Raw genomic sequence first — 27,302 nt, 5'->3', positions numbered from 1 at the left:
TAGGCTGTGCGCCGGCCCACAACACCCATCCCGTCCCAGCCGCGAAGGCGCGACCAGCAAATTGGCGGCTCCCCGTGTCTTCTGTGCTTTCTCTCTCTCTCTCATAGAACTCCTCTGCTGGAATCAGGCCATTTCTGCCCAGAGCTCTTCAGCGGCACAATGGAGAACACAACAGCCGACCCGCCGCAACGCCCGAGGAGGCGTGGCTCGGGGAACCGGAAGAGGCTCCCGTTGCCAAGGGAACGCCGCGCGCCTTGGCGTCGGCTCCGCCACTGATGCTCCCATCCAGGCGGAAGCCGCCGGTTCCCCCAACTTTTAGGAGAAGCTGTGCTCAGGACCAGGGAGCCTTCGTAGAGAGGCAGCGAAAGGAAGGCTGAGGCTCCCAGGGAAGATCCCACCGCGGCAAGGGGTAGAGGAGTGCGTCCATTCCTGTCCTTGTCAGCCTTTGGGCTTTTGGATTGGCCTCGAAAGATCAGGTATCTCCACCAGCACCCAGCTTTTTGTCTGTCTTCCTCTCCGTCTCTGTGTCATCTCTCAGCTCTGTTGGGTATAATTTTTTTACACACTGTCCGTTTCACCCTTGTTAAGTGGACACTCCCTTGCTGCTGTGGTTGCAGCGCTATGGAACGGTCGCCAGGATCCACTACTTCGAAAAGTTGCGGCTACCTGTTTGTAGCCATTCCGACCCCGGTAGCCAGAGGCCACCCTCTCTCTCGGTCTGATTTAGAATAAGTTATTGCCCATGTTTTTCAACCCAAACGAGGAGTTACTGTCTCTAATCTGTGAGATGGAGAAAAGCAATTGAGTTTATATGGTGAAGACTAAGGAGCCTCGAAAATGTATTGAACTGCTTTTGGCGAACGCTCTTTGTTGGCTTGCTTAATTAATTGCCTTTAAAGCTGCCCAAATGAGCCTTTTAATACGATGTATGAATTATTTAGTTTAAATTTCATCATCGAATATTTAAAACTGAGTAAGATTGTTTAATTGCGGTAGCAACAATCCACACTGCCAACGTGCTTAAAGTTGACAAAATAGCATTTCTGGAGGGCTTTTCTGTCTAATTTCATCTCTCTGCAGCTTCCCTCCAAGCCTTTACGTGTGGATAACATGCTAATTCTTCCGTGCTTTTCTGAATACCAGTAATCCTTTGGAAAGCTAATTCTCAGAAAGCAGCTAGGAGCTGATGTATATATATAAAGGGAAAGAGTGAGATGAGAAACTGAAAAATATCAGCCAGACTGTGAACAACCTTGAAACATATGCACAGCCCACGCCTTAAATATTGTAGGACAGAAAGGTTCGTCAATCTAAAAAGTCACACTAGAGTAGTTCAGTGCCAGTGTTGAAACCTACGTGTTCTTGATTCAAGTACCAGAGTTGTTTCATTTTAGAAAGTTTACTTCAGCTATTAGTTCTGCCAACATTATACAGTACTGGAGGTATATATTTTTTTTCCTAACCAAGCCAATACGCTATTCTCCCTATCTGTTAAGGCAGTCTTGTCTCAACTCACGACCAGCTTTTTATCTAGTTCTTAAACAAAGATGATAGTAAATCTTTAGAAATTTTAGTTTTAGTTTTAGTTCTGTCTCTCTGTCTCTCTCTGTCTCTCTCTGTCTCTCTCTGTCTCTCTCTGTCTCTCTCTGTCTCTCTGTCTCTGTCTCTGTCTCTCTCTCTCTCTCTCTCTCTCTCTCTCTCTCTCTCTCTCTCTCTCGAGTGTGTGTGTGTGTGTGTGTGTGTGTGTGTGTGTGTGTGTGTGTGTGTGTGTTCATGTAGTGTAATGCCCACTGAAGCCAGAAGAGGGTGTGACCACCAACCCTGGAACTCGAGTTATAGGTGCTTGGGAACCTCATTCTTTGGTTGTTGGAAACCAAACTCTGGTCCTCTGGAAGAGCAGCAAGCCCTCTTAACTACTGTGTTCTCTCTCCAGTATAATTTTTAATTTTTTTCTTCCTCTTTTTACAGTGCTTAAGATCAGACCTAGGACTTTTGCACATTGTAGGCAAGCAAGCACTTTATCATTTGGCTACATAGTTAGTCCCTAAGATCATACTTTTTAAAAAAAATTTTTAAATAGATGTGAGTTGTGAGAGTATAAAACTTATTTTTTGCCTAGTTCCAACCCTATCGTAGTTTTTCCCCCTTTGTTGTAGGGGTTAATTGCATACAAAATGTAATTGATAGTGAAAGAGTAAAGCCTTAAGCAAAGCTCAGTTGCTTTAGAAAAGTCCTAATTGTAGAAGTTCACTGAGATATATAGGGTTTGGGACTGGGCAAGTTTTTGCTTGAGTGTTTATCTTAATCTAGTTGTGTGATGTTTTATTAGTGAGTTCATTACAATGAGATGATTTTATTGTTAAAAACCTTAAACTGTTATTTTGAAGAAATTCAAAACAAAATAGAGAATCAAGAATGGCTGAGAATGCTTTGTGATAAATGTTCTTAACTGTTTATTATTCAACTACAAGCTTTATAGTTCACTCTTAGTGCTGCAGCAGATTATTTTAAAATTGCTCTGATCTTCTCTCTTATTGATTAGCAAGTCTTCCTCAATCTCAGGAAGTGTTTGTTTCTTCTTAAGCTTTTTATGGACCTATTTTAGGTTAGTTGTACTTAGCCTTGGGGAAACTTTGTTGTTCAAGATCTCACTTTCTCCAAACTTAAACAAAAATAAGGAAATGGAAGGAGAAAATAAAATTAGAACATCTATCCCATGAAAACAGAAACAGTTTCGGAGCACAATTCCCCTCAAATGGGAAGAAACTGTAAATCCCTCATTTTCTGGAAAAGAGACATTAATGAAAGGAAACTTGCTGGTTCACATGACAGAATATAGTGGTGTGTGAATTAAGGGATTGTGGCATGAACAGACCAACACAAGAATAGACCAGCTTCCCAGTTCACTTCCCAAAGGGTTCCCATTGCCAAGTACTCACCAAAAACAGTGCTTCCTTTCCCCTGCCTTGGAGTTTTACTAGTGTCAGCATTTAAAAGAGTGGAACACTTTCGAAGCTCATTTAAACTCAGAATCTAAAATTTCTCAAATGTAAGTGACCTTGAGATTCTTTTAAAAGTAATCCCCAAGAATTATCTTCCAGAGCATACAGTTTAGAATGTACAGAATTGAGAACCTACTAATAGACCCAAACATGTGTAAGAATATACAATGAGAGAAACATTAGTCAATAAGGGATGATTGGAAGAACATTGAAACTAGAAAAAAATGACTGCCTATATTATAAAACAGAAAGAGAGGGGATGAAGAGGAAGCCAGTTCTCTGAATCAGTTCTCATACCTGGATAAGGTTCAGACAAATTAGAATTTAAAATCTGAAAAATAAACTGCAAATATAGGAAACAAAGTATTAGCTAATGTGTTTAAAATACTGGAGAGAGGAAATGTTTCTAGACCTAAAACTGAAGAAACAGACGAACAACAACAACAAAAAAAAACTATCAATAGCATCAGATAAAAATCCTGTATTACAAAAACATAAGGGAGCCGGGTGGCAGTGGTGGCACATGCCTTTAAACCCAGCACTAGGGAGGCAGAGCCAGGTGGATCTTTGTGAGTTTGAGGCCAGCCTGTTCTACAGAGTGAGATCCAGGACCATAAAGGAAAATTTTATTTGACTAAAATGATTCGGAGTTGATTCGGAGTTCATATACATTGAAAGGGTTCCTGTATACAGTAATCAAAGGAGTAACTACCAAAATATGGTCAGCAGCTCATAGAAGAAACACCAATAAGAAGCAAGTTTTACAGTAATATTCAGTTTTACTATTGATGGAATGAATGTAAATTTCAACAGTGCTGTGATAGGATTTTTCATTTTGCAGATGAGAAAAAAATTGAAAAGCTGATTTTTCTTTAAAATTGTATATTCCAAAATATTTCAGTAGTTAACCTCAGGTGTTTGAAAGATGATAGAAAGTCACAAAAAGCTTGGAAAATGAATATCCATGATAGAACTTTTAACAATTAATGCTTGCAGTACTTCCCTAGAGAGGGGACATGAGAAAGAAAATAGGTCATAGCTTTGAAAATATAATAAAGATTATATGGAAAGTGAAAAATATATAAGTATATTAATATACTTAGCACAGTATAGGACTTAATAGCAAATTGGAATTAAAATGATAAATATGATTTGTTTCATACCACCAGTTAAATTTAAAGTAGATTCATCAAATGCCAACTCTTAAGCTGGGATTCAAAGAAATGTTTTGAAATGGGCTTTGAATCTCTAATATGAAAAGGTTTTGAACCAGCACAAAGGGAGGTACCTAAGGTCAAACCCATCCTTTAGATAAGAAAGACAGCTTTCTTGTAGGCCCCACCCTTGAGGGAGCCACTATACCTTGTAGGCACATCATTGATAGAGGTCTCCCAAAGGCACTAAGGAAATGTCAACTATACAGCCACTTTTCTTCTGGCATTTGACTTAGAAGCTTCTGATTGATTACCTGCTATAGCCTTACCTCTGTCAACATCCCTTGCTTGGGGTGCTATAGAGAAAAAAAAATATGAAAAGAGCTGTAGCATGACAGATTTATATGAACTTAAGTGAACATGAGAATCAGTGAAGTGAATTAATGGTCTCAGGAACTTTGAAAATTAATGTTGAGAGAGTGAAGGGTATTTATTACCCAGGTATACTGTGGCAGTGCCAGTTGTACTGGGTGGTTGGCAAAGGGAGCAGTTTTCCTCTCCTGTCATAGTAATAGTTAGGGTTTGATGAAAGCAAAGGAAAGCTCCTTTCAAAGCTTCCTTTGGAGATGTGGGGTGTGAGTTTAACAGTGCTGGCCTTGAGGGAAAGGAACAGATGTAAAGCCGTGCAAAGCAGGCAATAACAGCAGCAGCAGTTTTATTTGACTTCAGAGTACTTCTGTCTTGTATTGCTAATGGAATTTATTTTTTGAGGAGTTGTTTTGGGGGAGTTGTTCTTTAAAGTTTGCTTTAGAAAGTTATATAGTTTGCATTTTTAAAGTATAATATTTTTAATTTATTCTTTAAGAATTTTATACTTGTAGCTGGGTGGTGGTGGTGGTGCAGGCATTTAATCCCAGCACTTGGGAAGCAGAGGCAGGCAGATCTTGGTGAGTTTGAGGCCAGCCTGGTCTAGGAAGCAAGTTCTAGGGCAGCCAGGACTGTTACACAGAGAAATCCTGTCTCAAAAAACCAAAACCAAAACAAAACAAAAAGAATTGTACTGGTATACAATGCATTTTGATTATCTCCACCCCCTGCTCTCCAACTCCAGCTCTTCCTAGACACCCTCCCCCATGATGTTGCCCTTCCAACTTCACGTTCAATTCTTTCTGTTCTTTGAAAGTAACCCAGTGAGCACAATTAGTGCGCTATTATGCTCATGAGTATAGCACTATCTATGTGGGCAACCAGCCAATGGCCACACCCCTGAAGGAAACTGGCTCTCCCTAACAGCCATCAATTGCCAGTAGCTTCTCAGATAGGGGAGTGGCCTGGTGAGCCCTTCCCTAATCCATGCTGGAATGTTGGCTGGCTTGGGCAGTTCTTGTGTGGACAATCACAGCTGCTAAGAGTTCATGAGTACATTGGCCCTGTCATGCCCAGAAGGCTCTGCTTCGGCACTCCCCTTTCCAACTTCTGGCCTGTACAACCTTTCTGCCTCCTTTTCCAGAATGTTTTCTAAGTCTTGGGAGGAGGGATGTGGTATAGATAGATGTCCCATTTAGAGCTGAACACTTTACAGTTACTTGCTCTCTGTACTTGGATGGATTGTGAATCTCTGTATCAACAGCTATCCACTGCAAAAAGAAGCTTCTCTGAGAAGAGTTGAGGACTGCCTTAATCTATGGGTATAATGATAAAAGTGTAGGGAGCAGTTTATTACTGTGTCCATGTAACACAGTAATAGTAGTAGGCTTTTCCCTATGACCTCCCCATTAACAGGTTCTTGGTTAGGTTTGTTGTATGTACCAGGCATGAGTTTCTACCTGAAAAGCAGGCCTTAAGTCCAATCCGAAAGCAGTTGGTTACCCCCATAGCCTTCATGTCATTCTTGCACCCCTGGGTATAGCTTGTCAGATTGGTCATTATAATAGCTCTCAGGGTTTACAGATGAGGAAGACTTTAATGACTTTTTCCCCCCCAGAGTCTGTGTAGCACTTTCCTGTACTATGAAAGCTAGCTATCAGGGAAGAAGCTTTTGGTAAGTGCCAGCTGGATTTCTCCATATCTTGTGGATAAAATGTGTGGTATCTTCAGCAATAGTATCTTAACATCAAGTTCCTATGGGCAACCGAGAGCAATGGCAATGGCTGGTGTATTGTTTGGGGTGGTCTCTGGGATTCCCTTCCTGGGCCACCAACTGGAAGGGAGATACCCCACACATGACAGTAATAATAAATACTCCTTGAAGGCCTGTGTCTTAAGAGCTTAGTTGACAATATTGGGGACTGTGTCATGGACTGTAGCATCTAAAATTGTGAGCTGATTTATCTCAACATTTGTTATGGGTGCAGAAAGCTGACTAAGACAGATATTCCCCTTAAAAAATGATTCAATTGAGTACCCAGGGGACAAGTTAAAAAATAGATGTGTGGTGTGTGTGTGTGTGTGTGTGTGTGTGTGTGTGTGTGTGTGTGTGTGTCTGGCCTATGTACTGCCTTCTTTCCTTGAGCTGATGACAAAAAGCTTCAGAGTTCTGTAAAGAAACTGGCTGTGAACAATATAGCTGGTATTGAAGAGGCAACCATGATTAAAGACGATGGAACAGCTCTTTATTTCAACAATCCCAAAGTCCAAGCTTCCCTCTTCACTAATACCTTTGCAATTACTGGTCATGCAAAAGCCACACCAATCACAATAATGCTTCCTGGAATATTAAGTCAGCTTGGTGCTGACAGCTTAACAAATGATAGAAAGTTAGCTGAATAGTTCCCGTGACAAGTACTGGATAGTAAAGGACAAAAACTAGAAAATATTGATGAAGAGGTTGATGATGTTCCAGATCTTGTAGAAAATTTTGATGAAGCATCAAAAAATGAAGCTGACTAAAATCCCCTGGGTTCTGGAACCTGGCATGGACTAGAATTAACAATCAGCTCTGTTGTTCCAAAGTTTTACAGACACAGAGAACATCACCTGTTACTAGTCAGTAATATAAATACTTGGATATTAATAATGCTGTTTGTTCAGCATTTCTTGATCATTTAATTTTGCATTTTTCACTTCTTCCCAGAATCTATTCTTTTGGTCAAAATATGAAGTATTGGTGCAGTTTGAAGGTGGTTTTTTGGTTTTTTGGGGGGGAACTTTTGGTATATATGTATATGTATGTGTGGGGGGTATATGTATGTGTGAACATAGTGGACAGCAAATTGGACAAAGGTAATATCTATCTTCTTCCTTCCCCCAGTAGAAATAAAACAAATCTTTACCAAAAAAAAAAAAGAAGAAAAGAAAGAAAGAAAAAGAAAACATTGAATTTAGTAAGATTGACTAAAATTGTGAAGGGGTGTATCTATTATTCCTAAAGAATTAATGGTGAATTACAGAGATATATAAGAGACAGGTGAAATCTGGATAAATATCCGGTCTCTATTAATAGATAACCTTACTGAAACTGGAAATAATCCTTCAGAAAACAAAAGCAGTGACATTTTATAATTACATATTATTTCAAAATAGAACCATGGCCTCATTTCAGATATTTATATAGCGGTTAAACTGGTAGAGCTAAACCTTGGGGCTCTTGGTTTTCTTGTTTTCTACTTCTTGAGCTTTAGCCTCAGACTGTAGCTGAGTCTCATTGCCTCTGTAGTGTTCTGTATTTACCAGACTCTCATTCATAAATAACTCTGAAAACTGCAATTTGCAGACACTACATGATGCTGAAGTTAACAAAAGCTTCTTCTGGAATATTATAAATGTGGTTGTCTCAGGGATGTTATTCCTGCTGTCAAGGTTTATAAGCTGCCAGTCTGCATGTCAGTTAAGGCTCCTTTCTGATAATCGGCTTATTCTGTTTACCAGGAGTTAAGCCACACCAATGTGTTTGTGTGCTGCCATTATCCTTATATTTTTTTTATGTACATACTAATGTATTCCATATGTAAGGCACCATTGAAATAATCATTTCTTTCCCCTGGCAGTTGCTTTGTAAATATTTAAATCACATTATGGGATTGCTGGACAGACTTTCAGGTTTACTTGGCCTGAAGAAGAAGGAGGTTCATGTTTTATGCCTTGGACTGGATAACAGTGGCAAAACGACAATCATTAACAAACTTAAACCTTCAAATGTAAGTATCTCTGTAAAGCTTGACATTGTCTGATACTAGTGAAAGCTATGTACAGCATTACTGTGAAGTTATAACTTCCTATAATCTTGTAAAGTCCTGTTAATCTTACTGTTGCTTAAGGGGTTGCTTGATGCGTATGCCACATATTTATGCAATATGCAGGTGAGTCTTGATTATTAAGCTGGAATATTCTCTTTATCTTCCTTCATATTTCTCTAAAGAGCTTCCCAAATTGACTAAGTTTATTTATAGGTTGCACTGACTTTAAATTTCTTCTTCATGGGAAAAACAAAACAAAAGGAAAGATGCGTCCTTTTTCTAAGTTCTTTGGATAATTAGACAGTGCTGTGCATATTGGTGACAGATAGTGCTTTTGAGCAACATATGAAAATATTATTTTATTACTGAAAATATATAAAGCTAGCAATGCAACATAGGATTCATAAGTCAGAAGTAGGCTTTGTTGCATATAATTCCTGATATGATTTACTGAACCTTATGCTGTAACTGTCCTGGTTCAGAAAAATTGACCTGAAGACCTTAAGAGAGATTTGCTTTGCTTCCCCCACCTGCCCTTTGACTCTAGGAATAATAGCCAAAAGGTGTTATTAAATTGGAAGTCTAGACGCTCCATACATTTGTTACTCAGGTGTAGGTTTTACATTTTTCCCATCTTATTTTAAATTCATCACTTGTGAGCTTTCATCTACATTTGGGTGCTATTTTTAGTTAATTAACTGTATTAATTATGGGATCTACAGTGTTCTGTTAAGAAAAATCTTATAAGCCTGTTCCATGTTGTCTCCTTGTAATATAAATAACTTTTTTTTAGATAACTAGATTTTAGACTCAAACTTATTTTTAAGAATAATTTATCCTAGTGTTGTATTTAAAATGATAAACATCCTCAGCTGAGAGGGTATTCACCCATTCATTCTTTGTAGGAAAGAATGTAGTTTTGGCCCAAGCATGGTGGTATATGCCTTTAATCCTAGCACTGAGGAGGCAGAGGCATACCAATCTCGAGTTCCAGGCCAATCTGGTCTGTCTACATAGAGTGCTCCGGGTCAGCTAGGACTGTATGGTGAGATCCCCCTTTGTGTTTGGAGGGAGAAAAGCATCTAGTTTATCTTGAAAATATCCTAGGCAATTTGCATATTCTTTTGATAGTGTGCTACATATTCAGTTGATACCTTGTGTATTATGTTTCTCCTCAACATCAAAGAACACTTGAGTTGTCAAGCATTGAATAACAAATACCTAGAACAAGGATTAGCACTTAAATATATTTTAGATGGTAGGTGAATAGATTGATGGCTGTTATTATTATGATTACTATTATTATTATAATTATCATCATCACCTTTGGTCAGGGGATTTTGTTGATTACATGGAGATAGGATTTTTAGCAGAGTTGATGAAACTAACATTTCTCTTAAATTCTGCTCTTATCCTGTTGATACTGGTCTAATCACTGCTGACTCAAATGGTCCAGGCTACCCTCCTTCCTTTCTTGTTGCCATTCCAGTCCAATGGATGTTGTAGTGGGTAGCCATTCCAGCTTTGGTCTGGAAGTTCCAACCCCTATTGAGGCTTCAGTAACTATCAAGCCTACAAGGCGGGGGCAAGAGAGGGCCCTGAAGACCCGAGATCTAGATGCGCTGCACTCTCTTGTCTCCTGGACCCTGGATTCTAGAGGTAGACCGAGGAGAGTTCTCCAGAGAACACCGCAGGACTGCGCTGCGTCTTTCCCAGAACCCGTAACCTACCTATCCCTTAATTTGTAAGTTACGCCACTAAATAAATCTCCCTTTTAACTACGTGGAGTGGCCTTAATAATTTCATTAATATCTGGTGCCCAACGTGGGCCACGAACCCACGACCCTGAGATTAAGAGTCTCATGCTCTACCAACTGAACTAGCCGGGCTCTTAATCTCAGGGACATGGGTTCATGCCCCACGTTGGGCACCAGATATTAGTAAAATTATTAAGGCCACTCCACGTAGTTAAAAGGGAGATTTATTTAGTGGCATAACTTACAAATGAAGGGATAGGTAGGTTGCGGGTTCTGGGACAGATGCAGCACAGTCCGGCGGTGTTCTCTGGAGAACTCTCCTCGGTCTACCTCTAGCATCCAGGGTCCAGGAAACAAGAGAGCGCAAGCGCATCCAGATCTCCAGTTTTCAGGGCTCTCTCTTAGTCCCGCCTTGTAGGCTTGATAATTACTGAAACCTCAATAGGGGTTGGAACTTCCAGACCAAAGTTGGAATGGCTACTCACTACAGGATGTATTTGTTCCTGGGTAAAGCAGAGAGAAATTAATATTAGAGATGACTCTGCTAGGGAGATGGGAATGAGAGTGTGCTTGTTGTGTGTGTAAAGAAAGATATGTGCATGTGTATATATATATTCATATGCACATAAAGCCAGAGGTTGACTCAGGTGTCTGCCTCAGTTTCCTTCCACCTTATGTTTTCAGCCATTGTCCCTCACTGAATCTGAAGCTCACAGATTCTGCTGGAGTGGCTGGCCTATGGACTCCAGAATGTTCGTATGCTGTATCCATTTCCCGAGTGTGTGCTGTGCCCAATCTTTACTCTTTATTACTGTAGGGGAAAATGAGTTTCATATTAATCTACTCTATCCTGGTTAACATCTGGAGTTTCTTTTGTGGATTATTTCCATTAGAACCTTGGAGAAGAAAAAGTTGAGGGATTTTATCCCTTTGGGCTAAATTTTAAAGGGGGAGTTTGTGGAGAACCTAGGTAATTATGGTAACTTAAGTGTTCAAATAATAATTCATTGAAGACACTTGTTACTATTTGGTGTATTTTTCTGTGATTTCATTAAATTTTTAACCTTTATCATGTGATTCATGAAAAAAAAAAAAAAACAACTTTTTAAGTGGTAGGACCATGGGAAAAACAACAAAATTAAGAAGTACTTTCTTCCAAAGTTTGTTGTTTAAGGCACCTCAGAGTAATGAGGCAAGACCCCAAGTGCCACAAAATAATTTATTTTTCTAGCAAACAAAAAGCAATACTTTGAGGGAAATATTTATGCATCTCAAAGGCTGGGTATAAAGAAAAGCTGAGTAAACAGACTTGGGAGAGTTCTGGTTGCAGCACATTACTGTTAAGGTTCCCATGCTCCAGTTCATTTTCAGCTTCTCTCCCATTTGGATTTCAATTTTACAGAAGTAGAGTACCCAAGTGAACATGATAATGTGAGGCAAATTTTCCCTTCTTCTACTCTTAATCTCACATAAAAGTAACAAGATTTTTTTAATTTAGTTATTCTTAAGGCCAATATGGGAAAACATAGGAATAAGACTAACCAAAATGAGAGTATAATTATAATAATAGCAAACATTTGTGGAATGTTTATAGACACCATGTTGAGTACTTTGTGCCTATTAGCTCATTTAATTCTCATAATAACTTTATGAGCATGATAATATAGTTGACATTTAAGCAAACCTAGCCTTAACTAACTTGTACCAGGTGGCATAGCAAATTAGGAGTAATTAGGAGGCTATTGTAATTCAAAGCAACAAATGGAAAGGTGAATTCTAAGGTAATGGCACAGAGCCAGGAAAACTTAGCAAAGGAATGGTTTCATACATGGCATGTAACAAAGGAGGAGTTAACAACTTCTAAGCATCTGGATCATAAAGTGGATACATTTTTTTTAAATGAATGAACCGTTTTGATGATGGAAATTCTAGGAGGCATTTAATGTGTTCAGTTATCAGTATATTTTTGAATGTCTGTGAAACCTGTCAAAGTATGTTCTGCTGTTCTTGTGGCCCTGTTCCACAGGGTTCTACAGGCTTCTTCCTGTAGAACTTCCTGCCAGAGCCATCATGACTCCACTTATCTTCCTTCAGTCTATATCACTCTTTTATTTAGCAATGAGCTTCAGACATGCATGCCTTCTATTTTTCCTCAATAACAAGTTCCTTCTCTACCTGAGGTCATTTTACTGACTAATTCCATTTACTGGAATATTCTTTGCCAAGAACTTGTCCTGGGGCCTCCACTACCTACTATTTGCTTCCTAGTACTTCTCATCCGTGTTGTCATATGTTGATGGTTGCTTACATTCTCTATTTGATGAGCTTCTTGGAACCAGGTAGACATGAAGACAGACAAACCCAAACATACATAAATTGAATAAACATAATGTACATAAGTTCAATAAACATAATGTGTAGAGTGACTAAGAAGTTCAACACAGGAACTCAGAGTGACTTTTAAACCACTTATGAAAACAAGGTAAATAAAACAAAATGCGAATTCAAACATACGTGTTATACCAATTCATAATTGGCAAATAAATCTTGAATTTTTATAAGTGATTTTACATATAGTGACCATATTACAAAAAATTATAATATTTTACCTTGTTAACTCCATGGTAGCATATTTTAGAAATGGGAAAATCTGGGACTTGAGGAAAAATCCATCTTTGTAATTAAAAATGTCTAAATTTTATGTTTTCTCTTCTAGGCTCAGTCTCAGGATATAGTTCCAACCATAGGATTCAGTATAGAAAAATTCAAATCCTCCAGGTAACTGCCTTTTCTCTGTGACTCCAAAGCTGTGAGTGTTTCCATACTTACCTGGAAGTCAGTTGTCATTTCCAATTCCCATGGGCTTTGGTCTTTCTGTGTTACTACCTTTAGTTTATTCTCACACTTAAAGCTTAGACCAACTCTTGAAAACCTCATTAGCAAAGGAAACATTTTTAGGTTATACATTGCAAAATTATATTTAGATTAATTTATTTTTAATTTTTTCCTGAATGTTGATCACATTTATTGTCCTGTAGCCATGCTGATTTATCTCATTGAAAACAACTTAAGATATTAAAAGATGACCATTTCACTTAGTTTCCTAAAATACAGTAATGTCTTACTTTGGTTTATAGTTTGTCTTTTACAGTATTTGACATGTCAGGGCAAGGAAGATACAGGAATCTCTGGGAACACTATTATAAGTAAGTATTTTCATGAATATTGCTTAGCTACATGGCTACATTTTAATGTCAAATACTGATAAATAATCCAAGTGATTATGTGGTTTCTGCTGTACTAATGTAACTTCATATAATTCATGACACTGTACCTTTGTTCTCTTCTCTGCTTTTGGTGTCCATTTCTGTCTGTGGTTAATATAGCTACACTGTAAGAGCCAGCTGTCAGGCTCTGCAGAGTGGCACATGCCTGCTGTCCTAGGACTTGTAATGCTAAGGATGAAGAATCATAATTTAAGGCCAGGCTGGGTTAGAAGCCGGCCGGATTACCAGCGCTTGTGTAATACTTTGTTCACTCACATCTGTATAATCAGGTACCACAGCTGCCTTCAGTGGAGAAATTATTCCTTATTCAAGTTATTTCTTCAAGGACTGGTATGATGCTTAGCTCATAGATCAGAATTATTACTGACCACATTTAGTTAAAATAACAAGATTGTTTAAGAGCTGATTACTTGTTTTTTATAAATATTTCCAAACAAGATATTTTTCAGAGTATACAGACATAATGTTCAGTAAATACTTAAGATATAACACTGCCAACTTACTAGGATCCAGATGTTTTTTACTCACTTAAGATTGCATGTGGTGGTAAAATAATGTTATTATTCTATTTCTTTGTATTATACAGAGATGGACAAGCTATTATTTTTGTCATTGATAGTAGTGATAAATTAAGAATGGTTGTAGCCAAAGAAGAACTTGATACCCTTCTGAATCACCCAGGTACTTGTGTGATTTCTCTGTGATGTCTGTGCTTTGGCTTCCATCTTATATGTGTTGGTTTGTTTATGAACAAGTTGTTTATGAGATAGAATTATTTTCTATTTAAATGTGTAAATCTTAAGCTTATTGGTTACACAAAATTTATAAAAACTTTGCCTATTCTTTTTTAATTTCAAAGCTTTATACGGTGTTTTTTTTGGGGGGGGGATTTTTCTTTGGGGGAGGGCTACCGGTGTTTATTTCTTTAACACTAAAAATTCGTTGCTTTCCTAAATATATAAATAGTATGTAGTAATAAGAGAAGGACATTCAGAGAGAAAGGATGAGGGAGGCAGTGGCATTCTGTGCAGTAGGACATCAGGTATGGTTGCCTTGGTTACCTTATTCCCACGGGAGTGGAGATGGGAGCAGCTAACAAGAGGGCATGCTGCTGCTTGTTTGCTCTCAGTGTTAGGAAAACTTGGAGTAGAAGGAAGAGGAACTAGCTTGTGGTTTTATTTATTCTTTATTTGAGTGTGTATTTTAAGTGTATGTGTGTGCCTGAGTGTATTTATATGTACATGGGTATGCAGAAGCCCACAAATATAACTCGAAATCTAATTGGTTTTTTAAGATGTTAGAGACCAGCCCCCATACTTATTTACCCCAGGAACTCTTGAGGATTGAAGGATGAGAGACTTAGTTAGAAATAGTGAGGAAGAGAAACAGAGAGAAAATACAGAATAAACTCGGGTGGGCCTGGATCTTTATCTACCGGCCCAGAACTTTAGTCCAAAGGTCTGTTTATAACAATGCCAAGGGGTGGAGCAAAGTTAGACCCTTACAAACACCTGGTACCTAGGCCCGTGGTCCAATGAAACTCTTACACAGTCCTGCTGGGTACAGCCACTAGGGAACCTAATGGGCTCCAACATTAATAAAAATCCCGGACCCAGATATTAGGGTAAATGCTGAAAGATCAGAAAGACAAAAGAACAAGCCACTGCCACGTCTCACCTCGCCAACTCCACAAATTCTGACTGAAAGCCTCTCAGTCCTCAACTGAAAGGATTCCTCAGCCTTATGGGGTCCAGCTGAAAAGCCTCCAGCCAAAAAAGCCTCTAGCCGAAAGGCCTTAGCCAAAACAGCTCCAGCCAAAAAGCTTGAGCTGAAAAAGCCTTCAGTTCCTGTCTCCTCACGCCGTATATACCTTTCTCCACCCAGCTGTACCACTTCCTTCTTAGTGCTGGGATTAAAGGCATGTGTGCTTCCCACAATATTGGTATTAAAGGCGTGTGATTCCCAAGTACAGAGATTAAAGGTGTGTGTGCCACCACTGCCTGGCCTCTATGTTTAATCTAGTGGCTTGTTCTGTTCTCTGATCTTCAGGCAAATTTTATTAGGATACATACTATATCACCACACATAAAGGTCAGTCGAGTGCATCAGATCCCCTAGAATTGGAGATACAAACAGTTATGAACCCCTCATCATTTTATTTTTCAGTGTTGCTTAGGTAACATCAAGATAGGGAATTAAGTGACAAAATAAATATGTACAGTAATGAAACTGGTGAGCCTGTTGTTATGGAGAATTAGGTATAATATGACTGGGAATGCACTGTTTCTACAAGGTATGAAAATGCTGCTGTGTGTTGTCTTTACTGTGGGGGCAATTGGACAACACTGGACAAAGCTGGGAAGGAGGTTCTCCTTCTGAATTCTAAACTCTTTAATACATTTGCACTTGGCTTCACTCAGCAGCTAAGGACACTTACTGCCAACCTGGGATCCATGCTGAGTTTGATCTCATAGACTCGCGTAGTAGACAGAGGGAGAGAACTGAGTCCTTCCCATTACTTTTCCTGTGACTTCCACATACATACCATGTGTGCCAGCACACACACGCACACACAGGTAAATAAATAAATATAAAAAGAATACACATAACCTTTGGAAAATGCTTTCAAAATTGTAAATGGGAAAAATACCCTGTTAAAAAATACCTCACTTGTTTATGATGCAGTCTGTGATTTAAAAATAAAGCAGCTGGATGATGGTGGCGCACGCCTTTAATCCCAGCACCCAGGAAGCAGAGCCGGGTGGATCTCTGTGAGTTCGAGGCCAGCCTGGTCTACAAACTGAGATCCAGGACAAGCACCAAAACTACACAGAGAAACCCTGTCTCGTAAAACCAAACCAAACCAAACAAACAAACAAACAAACAAAACAAAAATTGCAGAATCCATTTCCTCCTCTTCCTGTTTGAGATCTGTCTCCCTTGTGCTAACAACTGAAAACAGGAGAAATATTTGCCTTTTTGCGTAGTTGCTTCTCTAACTGCCAGATTCCCCTTCTCTGACTTTCTTCTTTTGTTTCAAGTCAGAGGGCACATGTCTTACCAAGTAGTTTTGATCTCTCTGTTTAGGTGAATGTTTAACTGTGCATCTGTGAGTGCTTGTGCATGGATAATACTGAAAGAAGCAACGGGAAAGTTCATCTCTCAGTTTTCGGGGCTTGGGGCAAAGTGATCCAAACAGGTGTTGTGGTGGTGTCTTTCCTTTGCAGATATTAAACACCGCCGGATTCCAATCTTGTTCTTTGCAAACAAAATGGATCTGAGAGACGCAGTGACGTCTGTGAAAGTGTCTCAGCTGCTGTGCTTAGAGAACATCAAAGACAAGCCCTGGCATATTTGGTAAGAAAAAATAGTGCTCATTTTGTCTTTCTGAAAAGCCTGTGAAATGCAGGGTTCTATTTAGGCTTTTTGTTTGGTCTTTACATCATTTTATAAATGGCAGACATGGAAGAATGCAAGCAGAGTATTTACTTCACAGAATTGTGACATTCCAGGTACTCGTGAATAGATTGCTATTAACTTTTCAAATCCTTTGGCACTAGAAAAGGTATATTAAAAAAAAAAAAAAAAACCTCCTTATAATCAAAAACATAAATTATCCACTTGCTCTTTGGTCTTTAACCACAACGACTCCCCTTTTCACCTGAAATTAGACAAGCCCAATCTTTTCTTGGGATATTTGCACTCAGGTATCACCTTGTCTGAGTCTTTCTCCAAAACAATGTTCTGGGTTGCTACTGTGTTTTACCAGTACCATGTGGCCTCTCCTTTGCTTTTTGTTTTGGAGGTAGTTTGTCTTCCTAGAGTTGGGACTTTTGCCAGGTTTGGTTGCTGTCGTATTTTTCTTTTCCCACTTCTGTGACGGGTCCTTGGTACATATACTATAAAGATTTGTTCAAATGAGGACGTAGAGATAATGGTTGTATATGGACTTACTAGTAAACAATGCCTGAAATTGCTATGCATTACTTATTTAGGAAATAGTTTCTTAAGTAACTCCTTTGTGCTACCTTCCAGCGATCCTCTTTTGTTACCTACTCACCCACTGCCCGTGCCCCAGGATGTCTTTCTGTAGTTTCCCTACTTTTCACAATTTATAGTAATAACTAAAGGGAAGTTGGACACAAAGCAGAGAAGTCTACCGACTCTAGAAGTGATGTAGCATGTAAAGCAAGAAAGTGGAGCCTCGGAATCCCAACATGGAGTGTGGGATGGGAATTCCACTCCTAGCAGCATTTTGAAAGTTTCTTAAGAGGAAGAGTTAGTTTTCTTTAAGGGTGTGACCCGATAGGTCAACCACACACCAGGGGAGACACCACACCTAAAACTGTTTTGGGGTAACACAAACTAGACTCCCTGGGTTTTCAAAAAGAGTGACTCCAAGTTGGATGGGTAGGGAGGTGAGAATGAATGTGCTCAAAATTGATTGTATGAAATTCCAAAGAATTAATAAAAACACTTTTAAAAAGAAAAGCTCTTTAAGAGCTAGCCTTGGTGCTGAACAGAGTAGCACTTAAGTAAACCCAAGAGACACCTCGGGATTCTATGAGGCCCAGCATCCCTCTACCAAGGAAGGAAACAGTGAAACCTTCCTTGCTTTTGAGTGGTGGTAGGGTCGGGGCCAGTGCTACTCTATGGTTGTTCAATTTGCATCTGAGGTCCAGTAATGTTTAATAGTTAAAGGAGAGAGTGATTTTAGAACGAGAACAATTTTGAGATAGAACCTTTGCTTCACAAACCACTGGACTCCAAAGACAACATAAATTAAAGTGAATACTAATGTTTGCATTGTGCAGAGTATTGTGATGCTTTGATGGGAGGCACAATATCCAAGAATGACTGAATTACCCCCTTTCTACCTAAATTAACTAACAGTTAAATTTAAACAGATTTATTTATTCAATTATGACATCTCAAAATATCTCTGTGTGAAAAGTGAAATGGTGATTCTGTAACGATATATTGCCAGATTCTATGTTCTCTCCATATAACACAGAAAAATGCCAAGATTTTTTTTAACCTATCTATAACTTTACTTCTATTTAATTCAAACTGGATTTCATCTTGCTAATTCAAGTTAGCATTTCATTTATAAAATTTGTTCTGCATTTTGTGATATTTTTTAAAGCACGAACAAGATTGAAAATATGTTTATCCTTCTTTTCTAGCTTTAGCTATGTGGGTAGTAGTCCTTAGTGACACAGAGATAAGAGAGTTGCTTGTCTCTTAGATACAAGTATATTGGTATAGTCTGGGAAACTAAAGAAGAATTTGGGGCCTTTATTTTTACTATTTTTACTAACCATTGGCTTCATTGCATTAGCACGTTTTTGACTTAGTTCCTTCGTAATATATTTTGATTTGCATATTGAATTCTGTTATAGACAGTTAATAAGGAAATAATTATACAAACGTCAGATGACCGGATGGGGCAATGTCAACAGCGTAAGAGAAAGCATGAGCTGACTTGTTGTTTTTATGGCCTGATTTCAGTCAGGGAGCATTTCATGTGAAGGCCTGGTTGGAGAAGCAGCTCCCCAGTGAGAGGCCAGGAAGAAAGGCCTCTTCATGGCTGAGAGTGTACTGGTCTGTTCCAGGAACAGAAGGTAGTCTGACTGCAACAGAGCAGTCGAGGGAGAAACCATGGGAGATGTGGCCACTGAGAAGTAATTGAGGGCCATAAAATGCAAAGCACTGTAGTGCGTGTGTCGGAGAGCTCAATTTTTACTCTAGTTTATGTCAAAGAAAAGGCAGAGCTTGTTCATAGAAATATGGAGGGGTTTTAGTCACTTGGTGACACTTCCACCAGTGGACAAGGAGTTCTTCCCTGTATTCTTGTCTAGGGTTGTATGTTTATAAAAAAATCTTAGATTTTTGATAAAAGCGTTTTAGTTCCAGGTGCCTTGCTGTTATGATATGTAATCAAGAATGTGCTTTGAAGAATTGTTTACCTCATACTGTTTGTTCCTGTCTTCTTACTTGAAAAATTCTTCACTACCATGTAGTCTCAATTTAACAAGCAATTCCTTGGCAGTAATTCTTTTAGTTAGAACCTGATTAATTCTTTAGGTTCTCTGCCGTGTTTTAGGTATGCTTTCCCACTAAGTGAATGCTATAAAATAATCTCTAGTTATTCAGAAATTTTAATTATTAATGTGATCATAGATATTAAATAAGCTACTAGATCTGTAACACATAACATTGGTCTATATCGCTCAAAAGGATTATTTGAACTTTTCCTATTTTAGTTTTATATACCTTGAATACTTATAGATGAAATATCACATTAGGAGTTTAAATTTAAGTCTGGAAGACAAAGGAAGCACTTTTTGTTTTACATACAAATATGTAAGTCTTATAATAACCATGTTAGGTCAGTGGTAATATTCCTTCAGTTGCAGATGCCAAAGGTTCCCACAGTAGTAAATATAAAAGTACAACTGAGATTAATGGGGATTTTTTTTTTTCTTCTAATAGCTTATAAAAGTTTATGACCAGCCAGGGGGTGGTGACACATGCCTTTAGTCCAGCACTTGGGAGGCAGAAGCAGGCAAATCTCTTGAGTTTAAGGCCAACAGGGTCTACAGAGTGAGTGAATTCTAGGACAGCCAGGGCTACACAGAGAAACCCTGTCTTAAAAAAAAAAAAAAAAAAAAAAAAAAAAAAAAAAAAAAAGTATGAGCTCTTCATGGTGGCTCCTAACTGTGATTTCTATATTTGTAGGGTGGAGGCTAAGGTTCAATCAACACATAGCAAGTTTGAGGCCAGCTTTCCTTGTATGAGATCCTGCCTCAAAAATAAAACACAAAACAACAACAGAACCCATATTGCAATTATGGGTTTTTACATATAGATAACAAATTACATTTCAAATGAAGTCAGTTGATTCTGTGACTATACTGTGACTTAAGTCAAACATTTCTATTGGAATACTGTGTAGAGTGGGGTAGACAATGAGTAAATGTGTCGATCACTGTGTAGAGTGAGGTAGACAGTGAACTCTAGAAAATTTTTTTACAGTGAGAAAAATAACCTGATGTTTATGTGTTCTTAACATCACTACATATTCTCAAAATTTGTCCCACGTGTTTTTCTCCCAATCCTCAGACTCTAAGTTTCTGTTTGTTCTATTTCAATACTTAATCAGTTTTGCGCAAATGTATGTTATTAGTATATATTTCTTTACAGTATTGCAAAAGTGTTATTGTACTCTAGAGCTGTATGATGCCATAAGATAGATGTTTTGTGTGGCTTTTATTTCAGTGCTAGTGATGCCATCAAAGGAGAAGGACTCCAAGAAGGTGTGGACTGGCTCCAAGGTACATCGCCAGCTACGGTGCATCTGTAGCCTGTTTCCTTTCATTGATTTCTTTCATTTTTGATTTTAATTTTATTACATCAATGCCCCCTTCTTGTTTTTATTTCTGCTGTCAGAAAAAACAGTACAGTAAGTATCTGATACCTTGCTGCATTTACTTTATTATATTTTTCTGGCAGATTTAATTAAAGTGTTTCTATGTTTATATTTTATATATACCATATATATATATATCAGATCTAGAAAATGGTTTTAATTTAGGGACCCAGATTTTCATTAACTCTAGTAGCTGAAAACACATACCAAGTTTGGAACAAATGTTAGTTAGGCCTTACTGTTAATGAACGGACCAAATTACAACTATCTTTTTCTCAATCATGCTGTATAGCACTCCATATATAACTTCATTTATACATGACATAGAGGCACAAAACACTCATACCACTCATACTACTATTATAAGTACTATTATTCCATTGATACTTGTTTTCAGTTCAGTTTTTTAATCAAAATAGCTGTAATAGATTGTCACAGCACTATTATATTAGGGAATAAATTAAGATAATAGTTTTCCCTAGGGTCATATTATCTACTGTGTATTAGAACAGCTTGAAGCATGCAAAGCAATAGATAGGTGTATGTCCTTTCTGTAGAGTTCTTATGGCCAAATCAGAAATTTTCAAATGACTGTTTGTTCTTACTGGGAATCTCCCTACTCTGAATGGGATAAAAGAAGATAGAAATCCTAATTACGGTTTTTGATTATAAATACTATTCATTCTACATTAGCCTTTTAATATTAGATATGTGTGGGATAGTTTTTCATTTTTCTTCTTCCATGTTTTGGAAACCATGGCAGAATTATAGCCTGTTGTGTTAGATGGTAGAGTAATCTGCCTACAGATGCTAAGAGCATGTTTTATAAAGATATGTAAAATCTGCTCTTCTAGTGAATTCCACAGACTTTAATTTTTTTTCCTTTTGTTTTTGTTTTTGTTTTTGTTTTTGAGACAGGGTTCCTCTGTGTAGCCCTGACTGTCCTGGAGCTGGCCTCCAAAGTCTGAGATCCACCTGCCTCTGCCTCCCCATGCAGGGATTAAAGGTGTATACCACCACCTCCTGGTACAGACTTTCCTTTCTAGCTTGTATGTATTCAGTCAAAACATTTACTGTTAAATTGCAAAGACCATTCTAGTCATATTTCATAAATCAGTGAAACAAACATCTCTCTCTGATGGTTCTCAAAATTAGTAAAGGAAATTTTTTCTTTGAACCCACCAACTTCATGTTTCAAATTATTGTAAGAAGTGTTCAGGGTTATGGGATGGATAGCTTTCCAGAAGAAACTGATAGGTTGCAGAGTAGAACCCCAGGGAAGACAGAGAAGTGTATTTTCTTCTCTGGCTTCGTCCTTTGCAGATGCTGACAGTACTCTCAGTGCAGACGCGGCAGGCCGTGGAAGCCCTGCCAACACTCTTCGTGCAGGGCTTCTGAGCACAGCACGGAGAAGATGCTAGAGCCCCTAGGTTTGGGTTTCCATCCCTCCTTCCCCAAATCCATTTATAGTTCCAGTTTTATTTTTTTTAATCTGTAGCAATAGCCACTAGGTGTCAGTAATGACCCAATTTTACAGTACCAGTTTTCAACTCTTCTTAGTACCGATTGTTTTTCTTTCTATTCTGATCTGTTATCTTCCGCGTCCTAAGTCTTTGTAAGAACAGACTACTGTTAGAAGTGGTTTTGTGTCCTTGTGTTGCAGCAGTCTCTGCAAGGTGAGTAATAGCATCTTTGCCTGCTCTGTGCAGCAGGAGGAGCAGCAGAGGAGCTGCCCTTTGAGGCAGCACATCTGTCCCACATACTAGTAACCCCTCTTCACACTGACAGACATCTTTTGTTAGCTTATGAAGTAACTGTCACATCTGTAATATTCAAAACAAATTTCATAAAACAGTGTGTATGTATGTTAAAATACGATGCACAGGAAAGCTTTCAATGCATCTCAAACTTACTCTCCTACCCGGACATCTTATCTAAAAGAAGCAGAAACCATATTGTTTTTTCAAAAATTAAAGAGTTCGTTAGTTTGCGTTTGACTAGATGATCATTCATTCGTATTTTCCTGTAGAATAGTAACAGTGTACATTTTATGGTTCTCACTTATCTGTCTGAATATGAAAAGAGGTAAACACCTATCTTCAAAACAAGTAATAGTAAATAAAAAAGACTAACCTGCTTGCAATGTCACTCATTTGCTACGTACACATCAAAACTCTAGCTGTGAAAGACCTTTGAGCTGAACTATGTTCATTTTACTTTCAGAACCCTGAAGTTTTCTAGCCTGTTAAACAAGGTTCTTTTTGTACTAATTTAATCTTATTCTTTAAGCTTAATATTGGACATTTTCATGAAATATTAAATGTTGCATATGATTATATTCTCTTTTGAAAGATTCAGTAATTTTGTATGTGTAATAATAAGTATAAAATTTCTAGTTCTGAAACATTCAAGTGAGATTTTTGTAGGGAGAGGTAGGTTTGTTTTTTGTTTTTTTGTTCTGAGGCAGGGTATCACTATTTTATAGCACTGGCTGATCTGGAACTCACTGTCTGAATTCCCAGCAATGAGACTACAGGCATGTTCCACCTGCCCAGGGTTCAAGTGAGATTTTTTTTTAAAGTTTTTCCAAAATAATGAAACTTGTTTTATCATATTACATGCAAGGTGAAAAATCAGTAATGCCTTCCAATTTCAAACCATAATCCTGTTTTGTTTTGAATACCAAGAATAATCCTAGGACATCCATCACATGTGTTAAGCAAACATATGTCATAGACAAGTAGTGTACTTTGGGTCTACCACCCTAACTCACTTCTAGATTGTAATCTCTCTATTGTACATGTTGTACATATGAGTATTCTAATGAAAATAGAGGATTGAACATAAATTCCAATTTCAGGAATCATTAATGATAAAGGCAGTGTTTTAAAAAGATGTTAACTCCGTGTACATAAAGAATGGATGTGGTAAAAATGGCAATCTTGTTTGGAAAGCCGGAGATCTGATGGTTGTTGATTGGCTTAACAGGCCCCCAAAAGCCAAATCCTAAGTGGGCACTATGAAATGATAGTACACAGCCTAATTCACTTCGAAGATCTTCTCAAGGGTTAAGAATATGCTTGTAATTGGAAATAAAAGATGGATCTGGAGCTGAAAAGAGAAAACATGACCCCCTCCCCCCACCCCCCATTCCACCCCCCTGCCACCCAACAACTACAAGAAACAATGAGTTTCAAGTAATATCCTTTGCAAATATTCAAACACTATATGTAGACTGGAAAATACCAGACACACTGTATGTGGTAACAGTAAACTGAAAGCCAGGAGGAGCTGCAGGTTTTCTTGGAAAATATTGTGATTCTCTTCTGTCTCCTACTCCACCAGGAAACAGTAGAAGTAGGCACAATGCGGAGAGGGTCAGCTGAGGAATCAGACTAAGACGTAGGCAGACACCAGGGGTGGTGGTGCACACCTTTAATCCTAGCCCTGGAGAGGCAAAGGCAGGTGGATCTATGAGTTTGAGTCCAGCCTGGTCTACAGAGCAAGTTCCAGGACAGCCCTGCTACAGAGATAAACCCTATCTCAAAAAGCAAAAAACAAAAACAAACCCATAAAAACAAAACAAAACAAAAAACCAACAACCCCAAACAACCAAAGAGGTCATATTGAGAAGATCCTGTATCCAAACAAGAGACAGTTTAGAAAGAGAACCAAGAAAATAGGGAGGAATAGTATGTCATCATCAAAGAGTATTTGCTAGAACTGAACCTTGAGAGCCCAGTGCTGGGGAAGAAAATATTCCTCCCCAAGGCACATCATTAGTAAGTTTCAATCCTGAAGACAGTGTTACTTGTACAATCTTCCTGAGGTGGAAATAGGTTTCACATAAGGAGGGAAATGGTTAAATCAAACTTCCCAACACCCACTAACTTGGGAGCTACATGTTAATGGTCAGTGTCTGGAAAAGATCATGGAGAGTATCCTGGAATCCCATACTCAGGCAATACCAAATGTGACAGTAAGTGAAGACATAGCTGTATCAGCTCAGGAGGGAGAGAGTAAACCAAGAAAAGAAAAGACAAGATCCAGGGACTCATCTCCCCTGTGTACTGGTAAAGTTCCCATTGTGCAGGCATGAGCCTGAGTGGGTTTAAATCCCCAATACTTACTGAAAGCCAGTAGCACTCGTCTAATCCAGTGAGCCTATGGCAAGATGGCAGGCAGAGATGGAGCATCCACAGACGCTTGTGTGTCAGCCAGCCTGGTGTGTACAACTGCAAACAACAAAGACCCTGCCTTAAAGTGGAAGACGAGAACCAACACCAGAGTTGACCTCTGACCTCCACACATGGACCAACACACACAGACACATGAATGTGTACACGTGCATCTTACACTAACAAAATAAGGACAGAAGGGGAAGAAAGGAAGGATGGCTAGATGGATCAGGACCTAGGAAAACCAGCACAGGAATGGAGGAACAAATTCGTGCACTGATAATGAAAATCCTAGACTAATGAAAGGGATCTCAAGGATAGTTGGCAAGCACAGAAAAGGGCTCTCCAGGTTGGAGAGTCTCATGAGGTTTAAAAAAAGTTCTTCAAGAAGGTGTAAACAGGGACTAGCAAGATTGCTCAATGCTTAAGACTGTTCTTCCAGAGGACTTCAGCTAAATTCCCAGCATCCTCATGGGGGCTCACAACCATCCATGACTCCAGTTCTGGGGTACCCAACATTACTAGCTTCTGTGGGCACCAGGCATGCACATGGTACACAGATATTCATGTAGGAAAAACACCCATACACATAAATAATTGTTTAAAAAGAAGGTGAAATGATGGTTTATGTAATGTGTGTCATGTGTGAGAGTATTTGAGTTCAGTTAGTGTTAAATATGCTAAAAAAAAAAAGAGAAAAGAGGAGAAGGAAGAGGAAGAGAAACTAAATAGATGGGCTTGGTTGAGATTATTACCTTTAGGGTAAACAAAATTTAGAAGAAAGTCTACATCCTACCTGTCTGAGCGCTGAGTGACATTGACATCTTCATACAGATAATAATTACATTAACTGAGATAGAAGTATTAGGGCCATAAAGGTTGCAAAGGAGTAGCTGAATGAAGAGTATGAGAGCTGAAGCCTGATAAGAATGTGTGTTTAGTGAGTTGTAAGTAATTACCTAGAAGGGAATTAATTGTAAGTAGTTGCTTCCAAAAAGGAGCGATGACCCAAGGAACTGCTATGTGTCTTTCTAATAAGCCTGTAGAACTAGCTAATTCTTTACCTACTTACAGCTTACATAAAAATTAACACAGTAGTATTAATTGTACATTAAGAAAACAGATGTGCAGATAGGGTCCCCCTGTGTTATATGGATTTGCCTTGAGTTGACTTAGAGAATAGGGTTGCTGCTGTTTCTCTTGTGAGGCTGATGATGGTTTTGTCTGTTTGTTATCAGATCAGATCCAAGCTGTGAAGACATGAAAAGATAGTCTCTGGAAACCTCAGCAGTTTTCAATTAAAGGAGTCTATGTAAGGCATACTGAATAATCTCAAATTTATTTTTAAAGATTTATGCATCCAAGAATATTTTACAATATTCTGCTTGCTTTTGTGGACTCTGGAAAAACTTTTTAAGAACTTAGGACTTGAGACATTGTTAATCTGGCCATTAACTATATGAAAACTAACATTACCTCAGAACGCCTTTGTTACTAGCTTCTTGTAAAGGTCTACATGTTGTTGTAATTAGAATGTGTAAATACCAGTTATAAGCCATCTCAATATCCTATCATGATTTATGATATCTTTAATGTATTTTTATTTTTTAATTGTCCTCTAAAAGTTTAGTTTATTCTATGGCTTTGAAGCTTGAATTGTGTTAGTAAAACAGCTTTAAAGAGTTATAAGGGATCACAGGTAATTGTTATATATGTAATTTTTATTGTGTCACAATCAATAAAAAATGAAATATACCAACATGAGTGCTTTGTTCATGCTGAAAATAATGTACTGTTTGGTGTTTTACTGCCAGTCATTATGAGACCAACCAAACTAAATTTACTTTTTGTTTACCAAATAGTTCCATACTTTCTGATTAGGCATTGCCCTGTAAACCTGCATGTGTGATTTTCTCTTCACAGTTGTGAAAGTTTGGGTATGTGGTCAGCCCATTCTTTCGGATCACTCATATGTGTAAAATATAACTTGCCTTCCCTGAAATCAATTTAATGAGGGAGAATCTGAGAACATTTGACATATGATTAATTTTATTTCATTAGCTGAATGACAATATTACATTTTCAGATTAATAAATTAAAATTTAATAAATATTTAATATTAATATTTTTATAACTGCCTTATTTTTTCTCTTAACATGCCTATGTTTCTGTTATAACATTATATAGGAGATAATTTATAAAAAGAAAAAGAGATAAAGCAAGGAAGAAAGAAAGATTGATTCTTGTTGAAATTTTTAAGGCTTCAGTTTATGCTCAGCTCCTTATATTCAGTCCTGTGATGAGGCAGTTTCATGGC

At 38.2% G+C, this 27,302-nt stretch overlaps 1 protein-coding gene and 1 pseudogene across 3 annotated transcripts; both read left to right on the top strand.

Moving 5' to 3' along the window:
- Positions 1-334: 334 nt before the first annotated feature.
- Positions 335-26,740, top strand: Arl6 (ARF like GTPase 6). 3 transcript variants are annotated; one of them, XM_006981609.4, is made up of 8 exons: positions 335-476; positions 8,143-8,292; positions 12,805-12,866; positions 13,226-13,294; positions 13,962-14,056; positions 16,603-16,732; positions 20,657-20,712; positions 26,224-26,740. In XM_006981609.4, exons 2-8 carry the CDS (start codon positions 8,170-8,172, stop codon positions 26,247-26,249), a joined length of 561 nt encoding a protein of 186 aa, XP_006981671.1. In that variant the 5' UTR covers positions 335-476; positions 8,143-8,169; the 3' UTR covers positions 26,250-26,740. The 3 variants fall into 3 exon arrangements, with proteins under 3 accessions (XP_006981671.1, XP_076405198.1, XP_076405196.1); XM_076549081.1 differs by lacking the exon at positions 335-476 and adding an exon at positions 959-1,300; XM_076549083.1 differs by lacking the exon at positions 13,226-13,294.
- Positions 6,743-7,045, top strand: LOC121821746 (transcription factor BTF3 homolog 4 pseudogene; annotated as a pseudogene).
- Positions 26,741-27,302: the final 562 nt, after the last annotated feature.

This window comes from Peromyscus maniculatus, chromosome 12, assembly GCF_049852395.1.
Source record: "Peromyscus maniculatus bairdii isolate BWxNUB_F1_BW_parent chromosome 12, HU_Pman_BW_mat_3.1, whole genome shotgun sequence".
Lineage (NCBI taxonomy): Eukaryota > Metazoa > Chordata > Mammalia > Rodentia > Cricetidae > Peromyscus > Peromyscus maniculatus.
Note: the sequence above shows the minus strand (reverse complement) of the source record. Positions and strands in the feature narration are given on the sequence as shown.

Coding starts and splice junctions, on each gene's coding strand:
- Arl6 (XM_006981609.4), top strand. CDS start 8,170: ATGGGATTGCTGGACAGACTTTCAGGTTTACTTGGCCTGAAGAAGAAG. Junction 14,057..16,602: donor TACCCTTCTGAATCACCCAG/GTACTTGTGTGA, acceptor TTTCCTTTGCAG/ATATTAAACACCGCCGGATT. Junction 16,733..20,656: donor GACAAGCCCTGGCATATTTG/GTAAGAAAAAAT, acceptor CTTTTATTTCAG/TGCTAGTGATGCCATCAAAG.